At 35.3% G+C, this 20767-nt stretch overlaps 3 protein-coding genes across 5 annotated transcripts; all 3 read left to right on the top strand.

Moving 5' to 3' along the window:
• Positions 1-1099: 1099 nt before the first annotated feature.
• LOC130973254 (ACT domain-containing protein ACR9) lies at positions 1100-4423 on the top strand. The gene is made up of 6 exons (XM_057897702.1): positions 1100-1449; positions 1938-2159; positions 2256-2361; positions 2870-3218; positions 3409-3693; positions 3904-4423. Exons 1-6 carry the CDS (start codon positions 1296-1298, stop codon positions 4048-4050), a joined length of 1263 nt encoding a protein of 420 aa, XP_057753685.1. The 5' UTR covers positions 1100-1295; the 3' UTR covers positions 4051-4423.
• Positions 4424-5082: 659 nt separating this feature from the next.
• Positions 5083-6103, top strand: LOC130973257 (enoyl-CoA delta isomerase 1, peroxisomal). The gene has a single exon (XM_057897704.1). It carries the CDS (start codon positions 5133-5135, stop codon positions 5877-5879), a length of 747 nt encoding a protein of 248 aa, XP_057753687.1. The 5' UTR covers positions 5083-5132; the 3' UTR covers positions 5880-6103.
• A 1859-nt stretch (positions 6104-7962) lies between these two features.
• On the top strand, positions 7963-20624 carry LOC130973250 (uncharacterized). Of its 3 annotated transcripts, none has more exons than XM_057897698.1 (19): positions 7963-8432; positions 9649-9728; positions 10562-10612; positions 11348-11848; positions 11985-12242; positions 12920-12985; positions 13326-13505; positions 14447-14498; positions 14598-14879; positions 15346-15456; positions 16106-16297; positions 16413-16688; positions 16854-17471; positions 17878-18383; positions 18484-18544; positions 18628-18696; positions 19026-19296; positions 19376-19596; positions 19822-20624. In XM_057897698.1, exons 1-17 carry the CDS (start codon positions 8262-8264, stop codon positions 19110-19112), a joined length of 3561 nt encoding a protein of 1186 aa, XP_057753681.1. In that variant the 5' UTR covers positions 7963-8261; the 3' UTR covers positions 19113-19296; positions 19376-19596; positions 19822-20624. The 3 variants fall into 3 exon arrangements, with proteins under 3 accessions (XP_057753681.1, XP_057753680.1, XP_057753678.1); XM_057897697.1 differs by having other exon boundaries at positions 19026-19375; positions 19477-19596; XM_057897695.1 differs by having other exon boundaries at positions 19026-19596; positions 19822-20623.
• Positions 20625-20767: the final 143 nt, after the last annotated feature.

Here is a 20767-nt window from a genome sequence, read left to right as displayed (position 1 = left end):
ATTTATTATTTTTTATACTTTATCATTTTTTAATAATTTTTTGATATTTTACCATCTTTTCAGTAAATTTTTGATATTTTATCATCTTTTCAATAATTTTTTAACTGTTGGATACTCTTATGGCTACCAACTATCGAAAAACCACTAAAAAAGGTAAAATACTAAAAAATTGCTGAAAAGTAACAAAATACAAAAAGATAACAAACTATTCGAAAGTGACAAAAAACATATAATTTTTTTATGAGAATAAATAAGTAGTAAATTTATGAGCTAATCGGTGAGGTGAGAAAGTATCAAGCCAAAAAAAAGAAAAAATAGCACGAAAGAAAAATATAAAAAATACGATAATTTCAATAAAAAAAATTATTCTCCTCAAAAAAGATACTATAGTTCTGATATCACATTAGAAAAAATAAGAGAATAGTAAAAAAAAGATTTATGTATATTCAAATTGTTAAAATAATATAATATAAAAAAATATTTATAAATACTAAAAAAATTAAAATAATAAAAACTAATATTTTATAATAAATATTTAGATACGTTAAATAATACTAATTCATCTAATTAATTCTATATATATATATCCTCTCTTGTCAATCTCTCCATCTGATCCACTCCACAATCAAATGTTTTACAATCACTTTTTTTTCTCTTATATATCCATTCTTTATTTAAATATATACCACTAATCCATTTTAGTATTTTATTTATTTCTGCCACACTTAACATAAGATAAACTAAAATTGCATTTTACGTAATTGGTTTCCACACAAAATAAGTTTACAATTTTTTTTCTCATATCTCGTTGGGATGTAACAATCAATCTAAAATATATTATAAACACCCATTTTTTTCCAATATCCAAATTCATTCTCTCTCCCCTCTGGCTTTATTTTTAACAATGAGATAAATAAAAATATTTTTTATCTTATTTATAAACGTAGTATTTATTCATTTAACATTTTTTTTATAACAAACAATAATCTAAATATTTCAAAAAATACATACAAATATGATATTTATTTAAAAAAAAAAAACCTCAGAACAGTGTCGGCTAAAAATATTTAACAGAAGAGAGAGAAAACACCGATAAATTCGTTCATTAATGTGTGTTGCATTTCATAGTTGTCCTGTCCTATATTTTCTCTCTCTCTCTGACCAACCAACCAACACAAACATCATTCGTTGGAGCCACCATTGTCAGCTCCGGCGATGCTCTTGCATACGGTGGTGCAGCGCTGAACCTTCTCGAAACCCTCTCGTAAAGGAGAGGCTTCATATCTTCAGCCGCCATGGGAATACCTTGGGATGACGTCGTTGTAATCCAGCATGGAAAAGACAAAAATGACCCCACCGTCGTCACCGTCAATTGCCCCGACAAGGCTGGCCTCGGTTGTGATCTCTGTAGAATCACCCTTGAGTTTGGTCTCCGTATCAAAAAAGCTGGTAACTAAGAAATTTTTCCTATAAAAAAAATTCAGAATTTTATCCATTTTGGACTCAATTTTGTTTTTTTTTTCATCTTCAGATTTTTGTTCGTGCTTGCTAATGTTTGGTTAATTTAAATGATTTAGTTTTTTTTTTTTTCCGTTTCATCTTTTGAGTAAGGTTTTAGATTTAAGTCTCTTAGGAGGAAAAAAAAAAAAAAACTTAACTATGGATATGTTATATGCTCCAAAATAAACCAGCCATACTCGAACCCTATTGGTTTTTACATTTTTTCATGTTTTAATTGAAAATTTTGATCTTTGATGATGACCCATTTTTCCGAATGGCGGCTTTTGCTGGAACAAGCTTTTCTTTCTGTTTTGTTATGAAAATGGGAGACTCTGCAGCCGCATATTCCTGTGTTTGGAACGTTGGAATTGGTTAATTCTTTTGGGTTATTTGGAGCTTTTTTTCATCATGTGAATTGTATTTGGATGGTGATGTAGATATTTCAACGGATGGAAGGTGGTGCTACATAGTGTTTTGGGTTGTTCCAAATCCATCATCACTCACAGTAGATTGGGGAAGCTTGAAGACAAGGCTCCTTTCGGCTTGCCCTTCGTGCTTGTTGACCTATCACTTGAATCAACAGCTTACTACTAGTCCTTCGCCGCCGCCGATTTACTTGTTGAAGGTTTGGTTAATTGATCAGAAAGGATTACTACATGGTAACTATTAACTAGTGATGTTAGCACTGCTTTTGGTCTGTCTTTTTTGCTCCTCATGCAAAAACATATTTTGACACTGTTGTTTGCTACTTGCAGATATCAATGAAATCCTATGCAACCTTGAACTTCTTATTCAGAGAGTCAAAGTGATGCCAACCCCAGATGGCAGGGCTTTGGACATGTTCTTTATCAATGATGGAATGTGAGTATAAGATTCATGTTCATAAGATTTTATTTTGAATATCTTGCATATGATTGAAGATCTTGATTTAGTACTTTATTTGGAATTGACAAACAACATAAGATGATTCAGTCCTAGGCTAGCTTTAACATATTTTGGTTTTAGTGATTTTTTGCTCTCAAGTTCTTCGGATTAGTTCAAATCTGTTCAATAGCTTCTGCAATTTTTTCTGCCCTTCATGACTATGAAATATGCTTAGAAGTTTTCAACAGCAGCTGTTAATTGAGCTTCGACTTTTGTGATAAGAAAAATTACAATGATACAAATTACATACATGCATGTTGATCGTCACCGATTCATTGCTCTGCCGTCGTAGTTTTTGCATGTTCTATATATAAATTAATGTTTTAATTAAATTCTTGTAATGGTTGTTGTAAATGATAAAAGTTTTCATGCATCCTGTGTCCACTGCTGCATTTTTGTTTGGTAGGTAAAAGTTGTAATTTATGTATCTTATGTGAAAAATCAGGGAGTTGCTTCACACAAAAAAGAGACAAGATTACGTATGCGAGTTTCTGAAGGATGCTCTAGGAGACAGATGTATCTCCACTGAACTTCAGTTGGCCGGGCCTGAATACGGACAGCTTCAAGGGATCTCTTCTCTTCCTCCAGCATTTGCCGAAGAATTATTTAGTTCGGAGCTATTAGACAAGGGCTCTTTGCATCCTCTCAGCCAAGATATGGCACCATTGAAGAAGCCGACTGTTATGGTGGATAATTCACTGAGCCCGGCTCATACCTTGCTTCAGATAGAGTGTGTTGATCAGAAGGGATTGTGTTATGACATTATGAGGATTTCTAAGGACTCTGATATTAAGGTATCTTCTTTTGAATTACCATTAAATGATTCAAAACAAATATTCCATAATGCTAAGGAAATATAAATAACTCGAATGAATTTGGTTCAACACTTGCATTATCCGCATACCATTTACCACCAGATGTCTAGTTACATGAAGTCTTGTTTGAAATTTGATTATTTATACTTGTTCTTCCTTTTTGGATCAGGTTGCTCATGGTCGATTCTCTTCAAGCGCAAAAGGCTTCCGAAGCATTGACTTACTGGTCCAGCAAAAAGATGGCAAAAAGATCATGGATCCTGAAAGCCAGAAAACTCTATGTTCTTGCTTAAAAGAAGAGATGCTTCATCCATTGCGGGTAATCATAGTGAACCGTGGACCAGACACAGAACTACTGGTTGCAAATCCAGTAGAGCTGTCTGGAAAGGGAAGGCCGCGAGTATTCTATGATGTTACGCTCACTTTGAAAGCGTTGGGAGTAATGATTTTCTCGGTGAGATTTTCAATCTAAGGCTTGTCATGAAAATTTAGAAATCCTTTGATAAGTTTTGTTGCAATTCCTAAGTAAAACCATAACAACAAAGTCTTATCCTACCTAATGGGATTGATTACACGGATCACATGTCATAGTATCCTTTTGTAAATTATATCTATATTCAAACATTCTCTTAAGTATTTCTCTTTCGGGAAAATCTTATTGTAGGCTGAAATTGTGAGACATTCGACACAAGAACGCCAGTGGGAAGTCTACCGGTTTTTGTTAGACGAAAGCCGTGACTTTCCATTGACGAGCAGCAAAGCAAGAAGCCAGATTGTGGACAAAGTGAGAAGAACATTGATGGGATGGTAAATTTGGTTTTGGGTTTGTTCCTTTTTCATATGAGAGGAGCACTATGTGTGTGTATTTAAATGGCTTTCTTTAAACTTTATTTCTCCTCTAAATTTGGTTTAGGAAGCTTAACAACTATCATATGATTTTAGCATTTGTATATGTTTCATTTTTTATTTGGTTTTAGTAATATTTTTTTGTACATTGTGTGTGTTGGGGGTTTTTTTTTTCTTTTTTGTTGAGCTTCTAATATAGTAATATTTCATTGAGGCTTGATCATAGAATGTGGTCGAAAATATGGTTGGTCCGAGATTAAATGAGCTGGAAATTCGGCCTCTTCAAAGTAGAAAGACCAATTCTTGGGGTCTTACAAGTATAAGGGCTTTCCTGTGTATCATTATTTCTTACATTTTTAGTCCTTTTTTTTGGGGTTCTTAATAGAGGTGGAATTTTTTATAATTGTTCTTAAAACCCGGATTGCTATTTTATTTTGAGAGTCAATCAAATTACCAAATTACAAATGCTATCTATCTTGTAGTAAATATTCAAATTAATTTCAAAGAATTTTAAATCAGATATGTCGATTTCTAACAAATTTGTATTTTCTAGAAATACTCAGAAATTATTTCCATCTAACAAATTTATCTTTTTATCATTTTGAATGAGCTTAATTTGTTTTAAATTAGTATTTTTTTTATGAATTATCTAATACGTATATTAAAAATTTGATTTAAAATAAAAAATTAATTTATTTAATAAAAATAATTCTTAAAGATTTATAAAAAATAAAAATTTAATAAAATTAAAGTGTTCAGTCTAAATTCTTGGACTACTATACTAATTATCTAACCTAGGCTAAAGGAAGTGGTATCCAAATTCTAAAGTCAGCCGTATGAGTCACTGGCGGCTGATATTCAATTTATTTTAAGAGTATAATTATTATTATAACAAGACTCGTAAAAAAAAATTAAAATAAAATCATTTTGGCAATCAAAATAAAACTCTTCATAAATTTAAAATTAATTTACACAATGAAACATAACAATATATATTGACAGGATCAAAGTTTAAAGGGTAAGGTAGTTAGGTAGCTTCCAAAAACAATGTGCACCTTAGAAAAACGAGGCAACATTTTCATCCTAACACTCACCGGCGACGACCAGCACCGCCTCAACCCCACCCTCCTCTCCGCCATCCAATCCGCCCTCAGCCGAATCCGCCAAGAGGTCACCACTTCAGCCGGCTCCGCCACCTCCTCCGCCCTCATCACCACCGCCCACGGCAAATTCTTTTCCAATGGCTACGATCTAGATTGGGCTCGTATCCCAGCCCAAGCCCAGGCCCAAAGAGACCGAATGATACTCGTTGACACCATGCTCCGATCCGTTGTAAAAGACCTTCTCACACTCCCGATGCCGACGATCGCCGCTGTCACCGGCCACGCCTCCGCCGCGGGATTTACCTTAGCGCTCAGCCACGATTACGTTCTTATGCGAAGCGACAGAGGATTTCTCTACATGAGTGAGCTCGACATAAACCTCGTGATTCCACGGTGGTTCGTGGCGATCGTGAACGCTAAGGTAGGGTCGCCGGCGGCGAGGAGGGAGGTGGTTATGAAGGCGGCAAAACTGACGGCTAAGGATGCGGTGAGGTTGGGAGTTGTGGAATCAGCTCACGGCAGCGCCGCCGAGACGTTGGAGGCGGCGGTGGAGCTGGGGCAGGGGTTAGTGAAGAGAGGATGGGATGGACACGTGTACGCTGCTAATAGGAAGAACTTTCTAAGTGATTTGATACGGTGCGTTGAAGACACAAGTGAAAACAACGACATAAAAACTGGGTCGCGGCTCTAGAAGTTTGTTATTAGGCTTAGTTTTGGGCCAATAAATATTTTTGGGCTTGAATAGCCCATTGGTTGTTATAATTTTTTGGGCTTGAATAGCCCATTGGTTGTGTAATAGTTGGGCTTGTTTGTAAACTATAGCTATTTAGGTTTACTTGGAAGTCCATTATATTCGGTCTGTAAGCGTAAATGTTTGTGTAGAATTGTGAATGCAAGTGTTCACGTTATGTTAAATTTACAACAACAAGTCAACAACTACTACTAAATAAATAAATAAAAAAATTAGTTGTTCGATAATCAACTTGAACTAGTCTAGTGGTTAGTTTACTAATCTTCTTAAACAAGTGTTACGGATTTGAATCCTAAACAAGTGTCACGGATTTGAATCCTGCCTTATGCATGCAACAACCCATTGACCAACGAAAAACCTTTAAACGAAGTTCTGATCCGTGACGAATTAACCGTTAATTTGTCGAATAGAGAGATACCGTGAGCAACAAAAAAAAATTAATTGTTGGATTGTGAACTTTAAAGTGTTATTTTCACCTTGCACTCAATCATGAGAATCTGAATAAATTGAATAAATATTGATTTTCACATTATCACACTCAGAATTGTAATTTGTAAGTATTGGCTATGAAATTTCATGCCTTTTGAAATGAGTTTAATTTGTATTGAATGTGTTTATACAAACATCTGATTATATATATATATATATATATATATATATAATATTTTATTAAACATTAAATAGTTTATTGTTACATTACTAAAAATAATTAGTTTAACCGTTTGTTATTTTAAAATTATATGAAAATAAACATCTAATCAAACTAATATAATATGACTAGTGAAAGATATAATGGGCCTAAACGTGTTGTATTTGTAGTTTGCTAATATATTATTGGACATAAATTTGTGTTTCCTGCGCTGTAAAATGTTTTTGTGGTACAAACAACTTGTAAGATTTTGTGTCCAAGGATGTAAATGTTTTTGTTTTTCTGGGCTTCTAGCCCTTTTATATCCCTAAAAAAAAAAAATGTAAGATTTTGTTAATGTCTGGTCTCTACATCAATTAGTCAATGGTTAAGCACTTACACGTTTTCGTAGCAGAATTTGTTTGTCCTGTCCATAACCCATGTCTTCTTATTCTTCCTATTCCTTTCTTATTTTCTTATAGTATTGTCCCTACTATTACTAAACTCATTTCCATCAATGTGAACATGTTAATGAAAAGTCAACGAAAATTCATTTACCTTGAAATTCCTTCAATTGACTGACCTAAAAAGCAAAAGTCTTCAATCATGGAAAATAAAGAGAACTCTGTTCAGTCCTTGACTCCTTGGTATCTTCCTTGTTCCTTTAGTAATTGGAATCAAAGAAGAGATTAAAATAACAAGAAAACTAACTAACCTCTTTTTCTTTTGAACATCAAAACATGATTGTATGGCTAAATGTTTGGTAGCAGCATTAGTCATACATAGTTAATAACTTAATATTTGTTGACCTATTAATATGTATTAAACACTAACCATTTCTGTGTATAAAGAGGAGAAAAAAAAGAAACCATATATCCAAATAATTCGGACTCCCATTGACAAATTCCATTCAAGGAAACACCATTTTCCGAAGATTTATTCCTCATAAGTAAATAAATAAAATTTAATTCGATCATATATTTAATAAAATTAACACTAAAGGATAAACATATGCGGCAACTAGAAAAAAAATTAACAATTAATTATCTTACTTAATTTGTTTCATTATATTTTCTAGTTGGAAATGTTTATGATTTACTAGTATTCACCGATGATCCAATACTAAAAAAAGAACGAGAAATTAAGCATGCATGCATAAAAGCGAAACTGCGAAAGACACACCCATAAGGTAAGTTAACCCTAATTAATTAGCTTTGTTTTTATTATTATTAATGTTACTATTATTACGATTTATTATTTATTAATTAATAATAAGTTTTAGCGCATGCCAGCTCATAAGTGTTCATAAAACTACGGCTCTACGTACAGCTAATACAACACTCGCGAAAATTAAGAAAATTCATCATTTTTTTTTAAATTTTTTTTCTCTTATTTTTTCCCCTTTCTTTCTCACAAATCTCACACACCAAAATACACTCACTCTTCTCTTTAATCTCTCTCTCTCTCTCTCTCTCTCTCTGAAGCAAAATCACAAACACAAGGAAGACACACTCTTCTTCTCTCGTATCTCGGATTCTTCGATTGTTTCAAATGTGTACCGCTTCTTCAACTTCCTTCGTCCAATTCGAGATTCGCTGACACTGTTCTTCTTCCTTTTTATTTGAAAGTTTATTTATTTTTCTATTTATTTTGGGTGATTTGAAGGAAAAAAAATCGAAATTTCCCAAACGAAAATGGCTTCGAGCTTCAGCCCGCAGCTGAGTGGGGTTGGCTCCATTTCTCGGCTGAGATCTTCGTCCATCAGGAAGCTGCCGGAGCCTCTCCGCCGCGCCGTCGCCGACTGCCTATCCTCGTCGACAGCCACGACCTCCTCCGCCGCCAACGAACCATCTAGAACACTCCGTGTGAGTCCCTCAATATTGGATCTTTGTATCTGTTCACAATTGTTTATGTTTAATTGGTATTGGGTCCCTCGAGACTTTTGAATTTGGAAATTGTGGTGCTTTGATTTATGTTTTGTTTAGTGGGAATGATTGAAATTCTCATGGTTGAAGATAAATGAGGTCTTATCTTGTTTGTTTCTGAAAGCTGGGTGCGCAAGCTTTTTATTATGAGCTGAATTTTAATCCAAACATACACCTACTAGTTACTGTTACTTTTTGTTTTTAAAGTTTTATCCTTTGGCCTTCTTTTCTTAATGTAGATGTGACTATGCTTCTTGTTAAAATTAGAAAGTTATTGCACTCTTAGCAGTCCCTTCGACTTGGAATGAAAGTAGGATCAAGTGGCCTTTAGAGCTTATTGTGTGTGCTCACGGAAGTTAGAATTTTGAGGACAGAAATTTGGAAGGGGCAGTTTTGACATTGTACTTGTATGGCCGATTTGACAAGCTCTGATGGTTTAGTAGCTGCTACTTTGATTCTTTAGTTTTTACTTTTTATTTTTTTCTGGAGTTGAATCTGTGGGAGATTCTTGATATGGTATATGTTTGGTTGTAATAATTACTTCTTTGGTATACATTTGGTGCTGATATCAGAACAAGTTTAAATGGCTAGTGATTAATGATATGGATACAAGATTTAAAGGTACCTCTGAGTAAATGAGTGTTGTTGTCTTTGTTTTTAGCGCATGATGCGGGGATTGTATGAAGTCATTGTTGGAAAAGTTTATATTTATCTTGTAACTTTTAATGCGATTGTCTTCTTCCGTGTTTTGTCTCGTTTCAAACCCGAGGATAGTGTACCATATAACTGATATACCGTTTACTGTATCACGGCTATAAATACTCTTTGTATTAGAAGTAAATCTCTTTTAAGTATTTGCATACATGAGCTGAAAGCATCAGACTAGCTGCTTCTACTTGGATTCCTTTTGTCATCGTTGGAAAGCTAAATTCATTATTCTTTCTTTACTTGTGTCGCGTTGGCAGTTCTAACTATCTGCAACATAATTTCACATCTTATAATAAAGACAGCTTCTTGTGTCATGCATGCCTGTCTTTCTCCATGGTATACCATGAACGGAAACCCATTTGGCTTCAAATCACTATGTTGTTACATTTTATGCATGGTGGCCAAGGTCGTAAATTCACAAAATTTATGGCTTAAAATATGATTGCAGGACTATCTAAAATCCCTTGCAACCACAGACTTGGCCTACAGTGCAATTTTGGAGCACACTATTGCAGAGAGGGAACGCAGGTAATTGGCTCAACTATTTTGTAAAACCAATTGCTTTGAAGCTATTATGCAGCATACTTTAGACAATGTGCTGCAGTAAGTGAGCTAATTTAGTTGGATGAAGCATGTTGTCCAAGTCCTTATCATTTCCAATACATAGTATACTGGAAGCAGAGAGTTGTGTCCTTTTCTTGGGTAAGAAGCTAATGTATGTAAATTGTTCAGGTTGATGGTGTTGTACTTGTGAGAATTGTCTGATCTAACTTATCAGATGTAGATAGATGCTGGCCAGATAATGGCAAGGAAATGATACTTATGGTGTGAATTATCACTTTGGTTACTGATGCCATTTGATGTCATTGTTAGGAGGAATGGAGAAATACTGAAATATAGGGAAGCACTGAAAAGTGAAAATGAAACTAGATAATCCAATGTTTTCCTGAGGTGGGGTGTCACTCTAGTCTGGCCCTTAATCAGATTTTGCTTCATCCATCTTGTTCCTTCATACCGTAATAAAATCTGTTAATGTCTTCAATATCTAAAGAAGCTTCAGTTCCTCTGAGCTGAGCAGGTCTGTCCCTTTTATATAAAGTTTAGAACTATTGTAGTTAGTGTTGTTGGTCCAGCTGAGCTGTTTTGGCCACTACTTAGGCTTATCGCCTACCAGAGACCTCAGTAGAGTGTTCAGGAGCCAGTAAACAACTTTGGTTCATTTTGTATTTCTTATTCCATTTTAAGTTTACTTCCCTCATTGTTTTGTGTTCTTCGGTACTGTTTCTTTTTCAGTATTGCTATTATGAAAAACATTTCAAATTTCACTATGCTGCTTCTAACATTGACACTATTGTGGCCAGTCCAGCAGTAGTCTCAAGGTGTGTGGCGCTTTTGAAGCGGTATCTCCTAAGGTATGGTGCTTTTATAAGTTGATATTCCATGTTTCCACTGTTTTGCATCCATGGAACATTACAGATCTAGTTGCCTTTGAATATCCATATAGTTGCATATTAATATGGTGTTCACTTATTTCACTGAAAATGGTAATTCATTTCATATGCTTTCCTTCACAATCTTATGCATTACCAAATAGATCAGAGTGTTGGCAGGTATCTTCTCAACTATGCTGAAAACTATTGATATATCTTTTGTTTGCATGTGATTGATATTAACTAAACTTTCCGCTAACTTTGAGATGCTATTCTATGTATTAATGTGTTGGTACTTGGAATTTTTTGTTTTTGTTTTTGTTTTTTTTTGTTTTTTGTTTGTTTTGCTTTACCAATGTTACATGAGGATGCACTCGTAGGCTATCTAGTCAATTAAATAACGATAATTGTTGTAATAAGTTGGCCCTGTGTTCTTGAAATTTAGCACTGTAATATCTTTCAGATCAGTTCTGGTTCTCTCTTACATTTACAGCTATGTATTTTTTCTTTTTTCTTTTGTGTGTGTGTGTGTGTGTTCAAACCGTGGGGGGAGGCTGGGGGGCTAATTTGTTTATTGTGTTTTTCTAATTTACTTTCACATTATACTAGGCACAAGAAACTGCCACCTTTCCTTAATTGACTCCATACATGACAATAAACTGTATTTTGTTCGCTCTAATTAGCTATTAAGTGTTCCTCACTTGGTGATTAATGCAGATACAAACCAAGTGAGGAGACATTGCTTCAGATAGACCGTTTTTGTTCAACCATAATTGCTGAATGTGATATTCCACCAAATCAACTGGGGTCCCGATCTTTGAATCGACCATCTGGTGCACCAACATCTACAAATACATATCCTTTGCCTGTATGCACTATTGCTTCGGAGGCACTCATAAAGTCACTGAGTTATGTGCGATCCCTAGTGGCTCAACATATTCCAAAACGTCTTTTTCAACCGGCTTCTTTTGCTGGACCACCTTCTACATCTGGACAATCACTGCCGACATTGTCATCGTTGCTGAGCAAATCCTTCAAGTCTCAACTAAGTCCAGCAACAAGTGTTCCGGAAACATCAGAGAAAGATTCAAATACCCTATCTGTTTCGAAGTTATCAAAGATCGAAGATGAAAGAGATGAATTTGTGTTCATTGCCCATGATGTCCTGCAATGGCGTTGGCTTGATGAACCACCGTCGTCATCAACAGGGGCTGACAAGTAAATAATCTTTTATGCTTGTTGTTGGTTTAAGAATCCCGATGGTAGCCAGAGTATATGTTTCAGCTTTTTGCTGTTACTTTTCCCATCTAGTGCTGCAGAAATTGACTTTGTTATATGACATGTTTTGGTGTAGCGATCGTGCTGTGAATTCTCAAGACATGAGGGCACATAATTTCTTAGAAGTAGGTGCAGCATCTCTTCTAGTAGGAGATCTTGAATCCAAGATGAATGGGCAACCATGGAAATTTTTTGGAACTGATGATATGCCATACCTGGATCAACTATTGGAGTCTTCACCAGTAACACCAATTACTGATTCTGCTTCTGCTCGTCCCCACCTGAGAGTAATAACAGCTTCTAAACGCACAAAACAGGGCTCTCGTGAAATTTGGTGAGTTCAGATATATATATAATTTTTATTTTTATATTTTTCCTTTTCTACTTTTCTTTTTATCGTTAGTTTTTAATTTCATGCCATGTGAAGTCTTACAGAAATTTGAGCCTGTTATTGTTATGAGAAGCTTGACTTTCCATCACCTAAATAGTGATCCCTGAGTGAAGGTAGATTAAGTTTTAGATCCAGTAGTTATACTGTGCCTCACTTTTGTGCCCTGAGGCCTGAATACTAATGCACTGTTGAAAGAAGTCGGCCAAAATGAAATAATATAATAAGTATTAATTAGGTAGCAGGAAATAAAAGAAAAAAAAAAGATATGTAGTTGACTAAGTTGTACTAAACTTTAAATGGGGACAACAAACTTTGGTAATACCTAGAGTAAGTCCTGGATCAGCCTCAAGACTTTGTAAGACTATTTGTTTTCAGTCATACATAAAATCTTCATATAACCATTGGTTTGAGAGCTTTAATTATGTGATAAACAATTGCATTGCATCTCTGCAGATTAATATTCCTTCTTAGTCCTTCGGGATGAATGTTTTATTTTTCTTTTTACACACGAGAAAGAGGGGGGGGGGGGGGGTAGTCTGTTTATTTTTCGTTACTTTGGCATGCTGAATGCTTTTCATAATTTAATCTGTTAGTTATTCTGAGCTTTGCTGTTTCCACAGGGAGGATTCTCCCGTGATTTCCTTCCGTCCACGAGCTCGACAGCTTTTTCAGTATCGACATTACAGGTATGTATCATAGTGACAAGATAAATTCTTCTAAAGAATCTGTTATCAAATATGTGAATATGTATTTGCTGCATCTGAAAATGGGTGCCACAACCTAGGTTTTAATTTAAGTTGTATTTCCCAGAGGACAACTTCTGCTAATCTATCTCCTTGCAATTTAAATTCGGAATTTTGGTTGTCACTCAATTCGAGCAAACTGTTATATGATTTGTAATGAGTTTGTGTGAGGAGGTCCGATGACCCATGTGTGATGATGATCGTGGTACATAGGGTTTCTCATTGTTGCTTTATTCACCATCTTTTTTTCTAAATCTGATGAAATGTTCGTCATGCTGAACAGTGAGCAACAACCTTTACGGTTGAACCCTGCTGAGGTTCGTGATGTTATTGCTGCTGTGTGCTCCGAGTCATCTTCCCCAACTACCAATGTCATGACAGTGTCAAGTAGACTAACCAATCAAAGTGGGAAACCATCAATGGATGTGGCTGTTAGCGTCCTTATTAAACTAGTGATTGACATGTATGTTTTAGTCATTTATTGTCTTTCATGTTTCATTCATTCTTTTGTTACTGTCTATTTTCTCGAATCCTTCCTTCAATCCTAAGATTAAACTTAAGTCGTGTGTGTTTTGCTCATATCACAACTCTAATAATAGGACATGTTCAATTAATTCTCAAAGTTCTGGAAAGAGGAGGAACTGAAATTGAACCTCAAAGAAAAATGATATGCAATTAATGATTATCTTGGCAGAAATAGTGGAGTTAAAAATTCCAAACCAAGTTAAGACTATATTCTGTGAATTAGCTTGAACTTCTTGTTTTGCACCAATTTAAGGAATCCCTTGCTTGGATGATGTGTGATTAACAAGGTGCACAAACAACAACTAGTTTCATCAAAACTACATGCCTATTCTATGAGACAAGTACTATTCCAACTAACACAATAGAAAGAATTTGGGAGTTTGAGGGATGGAGAGTCTTGTGGAGGTGTGCTGTGTGCAACTGTTGCAAGTTGCAACAGTGTTGTGGGTACAAACTGAGACCATGCAAAATTCTTTTGATGAAATTTGCTGCCTCCTATGTTTCCTGGATATATGGATAATGTGGAAGTGACTCGATTGTAGTTTCTCTTTTTGATAAGAATATCCATATCTCTGATGAAATCTATAACTAGTTGATTGCTACACTTTTACATATAGGGTGCGCTTGATTTTAGTGGTAAAATCACCTCTCCCCCCCCCCCCCCCCCTCTTCTCTTTCCCCAAGTTGAAACAAAAACAGCAATATTTACACTATATTTCTAAACTGAAATTGAACATGGTCAGGATCCAGAGTAAGTCTATCATGTGCATTAATTTTCTGTTCATCTGCGTGATTTAATATTCAATTATTTTACATATGATTCTTGTGCTATTCTGAGAGTTGGTTATTTATGATGGCCACATAATTTATGTCTTGTAGGTATGTTTTAGATTCACGTACTGCTGCTCCTCTCACTCTTTCTATGCTTCAGGTGATGCATCAAAAACTACAGTTTTCCAGTTATGACATTATTTACAGTTATTTTGTTGTCTCTAACCTAGATTCCAAATATATTATATATGTTGTTCAGGAGATGCTTAGTTCATCTAAGCCAGCCTGCAGGGTTCGTGCTTTTGATTTAATTCTAAACCTTGGGGTTCATGCTCATCTTTTAGAACCAATGATTGCTGACGATGTTTCCACAATTGAAGAATATTCTCAAGAATCCTATTATGACAGTGACACTCAACTTACGACCGAAGGAAGCAGAAAAGCAAATTCCAAGAGCAAATCGGATGCAGAATCTGCAATTAATAATTTTGAATCATGGATTTTAAATATTCTGTATGAGATACTACTTCTTCTTGTTCAGGTATTATTGTGTCAGAAGAAACTTGTTGGACAAGATTATTGCTTTGTTTCTTGGCTTATTTTTTTGTTTGGAACATCTGATTGGTCTCAATAATTTTAACTTTAGGCATTTCTTAACATACTGATTTCTGTTTTAAATGATACGATGTTAATTGATGTTCCATGGAAGGACGAACAAGGAAGGGTGCTTTTATTGTTTTCAAAATCTAAATGCTTTGAAAATTAGGATACAGGACAAAACTGCAAAAAAGCGAAGTCTTTGACAACATTGAGATTAGGGAACTTGCTGCTTTATTTTGTTTTGAAATGGCAGATAGCTATTATAGGTGGATTTGTGGTGTGATAATAGAATTTGTTTGGTGTATGTAAACTAAATATGCTTTCTATCACTTCTTTATCTCTGACATTGTGATCTAATCACGCTGTTCTTATAACCAAATTTTATGCTGATTAATTGCTTTCTACAGACTGAAGAAAAGGAGGAATCAGTCTGGGCATCTGCACTTAGCTGTTTGCTCTATTTTGTCTGTGATAGAGGGAGGATTTGGAGAAAACGTTTGCAAGGACTTGATATAAGGGTGAGAATTGCCTTCCTTTCCCATTTATGTATTCCAATATTTCATGGAATTCCAATTTCAGTAATGTATTCTCCTGGGTAAGTTTTTTCCTTTGCTCTTATGGGAGTTTGACCTGGGGGGTCACGGGATGGGATACTTATGAAGACTTATTAAGAGAATAAAAGCATAGGGATGAGAGGTAATTAGGCAAACAAAAATAAGTACAAGGGTAATAACTAATACTGTTCCACAAACTAAACCAGATAAAACATAATGGAAGGACATGAAAATATCAAGAGCCTCATTTTTCCTTGATGCTGTTCTCTAGTTAGTTTCATGGATAGTTTTCCCATTAAAAGGTAAGGACAGATGTAAAACTGTGGTTTTAAGCATTAAGGCACAACATTATTCTTGACAGCGACATTTATGTATTTTGCTATATTCTTGTCTAAGCTCTATAGTTTGATCATTTAAGGCATGGATTATTCAATGGCATTTGGAATCCTGCTTGTCTTTTATATTTGGTATTTGAGTAGGTGTTCATCACCATTCCATTATCAATTATTAATATGCTTTGTATCTTTAAGCATGATGTGCCTGGTTAATTTAATTGCTCACTTTTTTCCTTCCATAAAAAAATAAAGTTTCTCACATCACAATATACATTTAGGTTATGAAGGAGCTTATAAGAACCAGCAGGGAGAACTCTTGGGCAGAATTAGTTCACTGTAAGCTTATTTCAATGTTAACCAACATGTTTTATGAAGTTCCGGATGAAGTTGTTGAGCCTGAACTCTGCACGCCAAAGTTCCTCGTGGATCAACTTGATCTGATTGGAGGAGTTCAGTTTATTTTTTTGGAGGTATTTGATTCTTCTGACGATAGTGTAGAGAGAAGTTCAATCTAATAAATGTCCTTGACTGATACATAGATTCGAACTTCTGATTTTCTCTTCTGCCTTCCTATGATTGATTCAGTATTCCCTTGCAAATTCAAGAGAAGAGAGGAAAAATCTGTATGCGGTGCTTTTTGATTACATTTTGCACCAAATAAATGAATCGTGCATAGCCTCAGGAGTCAGTGAATACAGTGATGAGGAGATCCAACCTCTGGCTGCTCTGCTTGCTCAAACAAATGCACCTGAGGCATTTTATATTTCTGTTAAACTTGGGGTAGAGGGCATTGGAGAGATTTTGAGAAGATCAATTGCATCTGCTCTTTCTAGATATCCCAACAGTGAAAGACTAAATACGGTACTTCCAGTTTTTCCTTATCTATATACTTTAATGTTTTAGGGCTATACATTTTTCCTTTGATCTTATCTGCATTTCTTCATGTATATGGCTTGCAATAGATCTTCTTTGAGCTGTATGATTACTGATCTTCTTTTTCTCTCTGTTCCTGTCTAATATTTGCAGCTATTGGAAATTGTAGCAGAGAAATTTGATGCAATAATAAGTTCATTCACTCATTTAGATAAGGAGTTCACTCATATGATTCAGATAACCAAATCTCACAAGTTTCTAGAAGATATGGAGAATGTGTCTCTAAGGAATGGAAGTGGTCTGAAGGCAAAGCACTCATGGTCCACTTTACATTCCCTCCTACATTCTGAAAGAATTTCTTATCGTCAAAATGGGTATATCTGGTTAGGTGATCTTCTTATTGCTGAGATTAGTGGAGAAAGAGACGGAGATATATGGTCAAGCATCCAATACTTCCAGAAGAAAATTGCTCAAGCTGGAATCCCAGATTCTTTAAATACGGCAGATGTTCCTTTGCCCATTTTACTGATGTGTGGTCTTTTAAAGTCGAAATACAACTATATTAGATGGGGTTTTTTGTATGTTCTTGAAAGGCTTCTTATGAGATGCAAATTTTTGTTAGATGAGCATGAAATGCAACAGTCAAACAGAAAAGGCCGTGGGAAAAAAGATTGGCATCTTGAGAAGGCCAATGCAATGATAGACACAATGAGCAGTGCCTTGAAGTTGGTGTTTCAGATAAATGAAACAGACCGAATGAATATTCTAAAAGTAATTGTTTCTTCACTCAATGCTTTGAACTTATTGTTCTTAATCTCTTGACAATATATACTAAAATCATGGAACTTGTGGTAACCATTGTAAGAAGAAACAATTATATCTGCATGTTCTTTAACTTCTCAAGGAAAAGAATTCCATACTTCAAATTGGATGTTGTTGGAAAGGTGCCTTTGTATGTTATGTAATAAAATTGTTTGTTCGTCAGATGAAGAAGCATTTTATAAGAAATTAAATGACTCCCCACACTGATTAAGTTTATTTTCTGATTGATGATGTATTCTGAATGCTGTCTATCTGGATGACCCCTTGGAATTTCTGTTGATGTTTATGGCTTCCGTTTGAGTATTTGGCATATCATATCTATTTTGCTCAACCCTCTATTTTATTTCCTTAACAGATGTGTGATATACTATTTTCTCAATTGTGCTTAAGAGTTCCTCCAGCTACAGCTCTGTCCTTTGGAGATGATGTGCAAAATGGTAGAAATCCAAGTCTCACAAGTGCAAGTAGAAGGTTTGACAGTGATTACAATGTCCTGAAACAAGATACATTGCTCTGGGATGATGCAAATAAGGAAGAAGCTAATAAAAAATCCAGTTACCCTAATAACTATCCCCTAGATCATGCGACTGCATCCATGGCAGCACTTCTCCAAGGACGGGCCATTGTCCCAATGCAGTTAATCGCACGTGTTCCTGCTGCCTTGCTCTATTGGCCACTAATTCAATTGGCCGGAGCAGCTACTGATGACATTGCATTGGGTGTTGCTGTTGGAAGTAAAGGAAGAGGAAACCTGCCTGGCGCAACATCCGATATCCGAGCCACACTTCTACTACTACTTATTGGTAAATGTACAGCAGATCCTGTTGCTTTTGAGGAAGTTGGTCTGGAACAATTCTTTAGGTGATCCTAAACTTTTATGCCTCTCGTTAATTGGTTTGCTTTCTAATTTATAACCTTTACGCATTGAAATACAAAGCTCAAATCTTCTTGTATCTGACAGGGAACTCCTGGATGACACAGATTCAAGAGTCGCATATTATTCTTCTGCTTTTCTTCTGAAGGCATGGATTTTAATTTATTTTTCTTGTTCAAAATTGTGTTTAGGTTCTTGAATATAATCTTGTTTGTTTCCCAATTGCTACAGCGAATGATGACCGAGAAGCCAGAGAAATATCAACACATGCTTCAGAATCTCGTTGTTAAAGCTCAACAGGTACCCATTTTAGTGATTTACTTCTGCTATCATTAGTGAAGCTGAGATTAGCATATTGGTCTTGTGGTTAAATGAGCTTCATAGGTTCATATTTAAATTCTGGCCCTCTATGTAAGTATGTAACCATCATGATTATCATTTATGATGCCAAAAGTGGTACCATGGTAGTTTCCATAGGTGTGTAACAAATATACCCAATTCATTTCATGGCATTCAAATTGAAGTAGTTCTCTTTATGCTAAATTGCTAAGTGTTCTCTTTGAAGTTTTCTTAAGAATTCAGTGTTATGGTGATTCAATATTAACGTTCTATATTTTTGCAATGTACAGAGCAACAATGAAAAACTGTTAGAGAATCCATACCTTCAAATGCGTGGCATACTACAATTGGCAAATGATCTTGGAGTTGACTTGTGATCTTAATGGCATGTCTTTCCTGGGGGAATTTATCTTTTGGAGCAGGAGATCCATGCTGGTTTAAGGAATCATCACGATTTATTCTCGGGAAAAATCTTCCTTCCAGAAACAAAATAGTGATTATTATGCAACTTGGTTGACGAAAGTATAATTGTGGCCAGAGAGAATAGTCGTGTTGAGTTTGGTGAGTTGATTGGTTATTCAGGGAATTGTCAGAACCAGGAAACTTGCTGTGTGCCATGAATGCCTGTTGATCTCTTCAGGTATCATGATTTTGGAGAGCCATGCTGTAATGCTGTATCTGTCATCACGCCTTTATCTTCTGCATGTATTTCTACTGAGAAACTTATGGAAGTTTGTTCAGCTGATGGAGTACGAGTCGCCAGATGGTAGATGAAATCTAGAGTTCTGTTCAGGATAATTTGAACATTCCTGATGGACTCATCTGCGAAATATTGCTGATCTTGACTCGACATGCTTAGAGGTATGTGTCCCTCCTCTTTACGGGCTTATGAACATGATCCAGAAGTAGTTAGAACATTGAACATCTACCCTTTGTACACCAAAAAGAGCAGTGTGGTGCTTAAGATCATTGACCCCTCCTCCCAAATCATTGATTGAACTCTTTTTTTTTTTTCACTTAATCATAAGAGGAAATGTATTAGCTTTTAGTGATGCGTTCTAATATGATTGTTTTGTGTGCATGCAGTTGCTGGCTGGTGTGCATTAATATACCTAGGGAAAATAAAAGTTTGCAGAGCTTCATGGAATTGCTCCTCATGTAATATGTACAGGAATTAGATCCCACCAAGCCTTCAGTTTTTTATTTTTTTCATTCATGAAGGCTACCCTGTGTGCTTGCTTTTTTTAACTTAGCATTACAGGAACTTTCATGGGAAAAGGAAAAAATTCCTCAGTTTTGTACTAAGTTTGTCAATATGATCACAGATATCCAATGGAAACCTCTGATGGGAGGCATCATGGGGTGTCTACTTTTAGAAGCCTCCCAAGTTGCTCTCCTTGTTTTCTGTAAATATGTGATTTTAAACTTTTTTTTTTCTTCCCATTATGATCCACCCCCTATTGCGAGAAGTGTAACATGTATTGAGAGTTTGCTATGTAGATTATACAGGGTTTTATGGTGGGAATGTAGGACAGTATGTGTTCTAACAGCTTTTTATCCTTTTATGGGATTTTGTTCTTTAATGGCCAAAATTTAGGGCCACATTGTAAACGCTTATGCATTTTTCATGGTAAACATACTAAACATAATTTATCATGGTAAACTATTATTTCTTGACATAGTATACCCTCCGCTATTGTTATATTTATCCTAATAAGAACTACGGAAGGCTCTTCCAAAGAAGAGACGACAGAAACAAATACCTGAATTCATTTGAGGGCACCTATATCATGGATCGACAGTGTACAAATAAGTAATACCACGGTATTTGTTAACTCCTAAATGTTTAAGTACAGTAGTTTTTTAAGACCAAATGGAAATTATTATTATAATTATTATTCTATTGAAAAATGCATTAAATTGAATTTTGGGTGTATACTTCATCTACAATTGGTTATAAAGACCCTTGTAAAGATTTTGCAATTGTGCAAAATCTAATTCCTTATCAAGCAACATACAAGGAAAAGAATGG

Source organism: Arachis stenosperma, chromosome 4 (assembly GCF_014773155.1).
Source record: "Arachis stenosperma cultivar V10309 chromosome 4, arast.V10309.gnm1.PFL2, whole genome shotgun sequence".
Lineage (NCBI taxonomy): Eukaryota > Viridiplantae > Streptophyta > Magnoliopsida > Fabales > Fabaceae > Arachis > Arachis stenosperma.
Note: the sequence above shows the minus strand (reverse complement) of the source record. Positions and strands in the feature narration are given on the sequence as shown.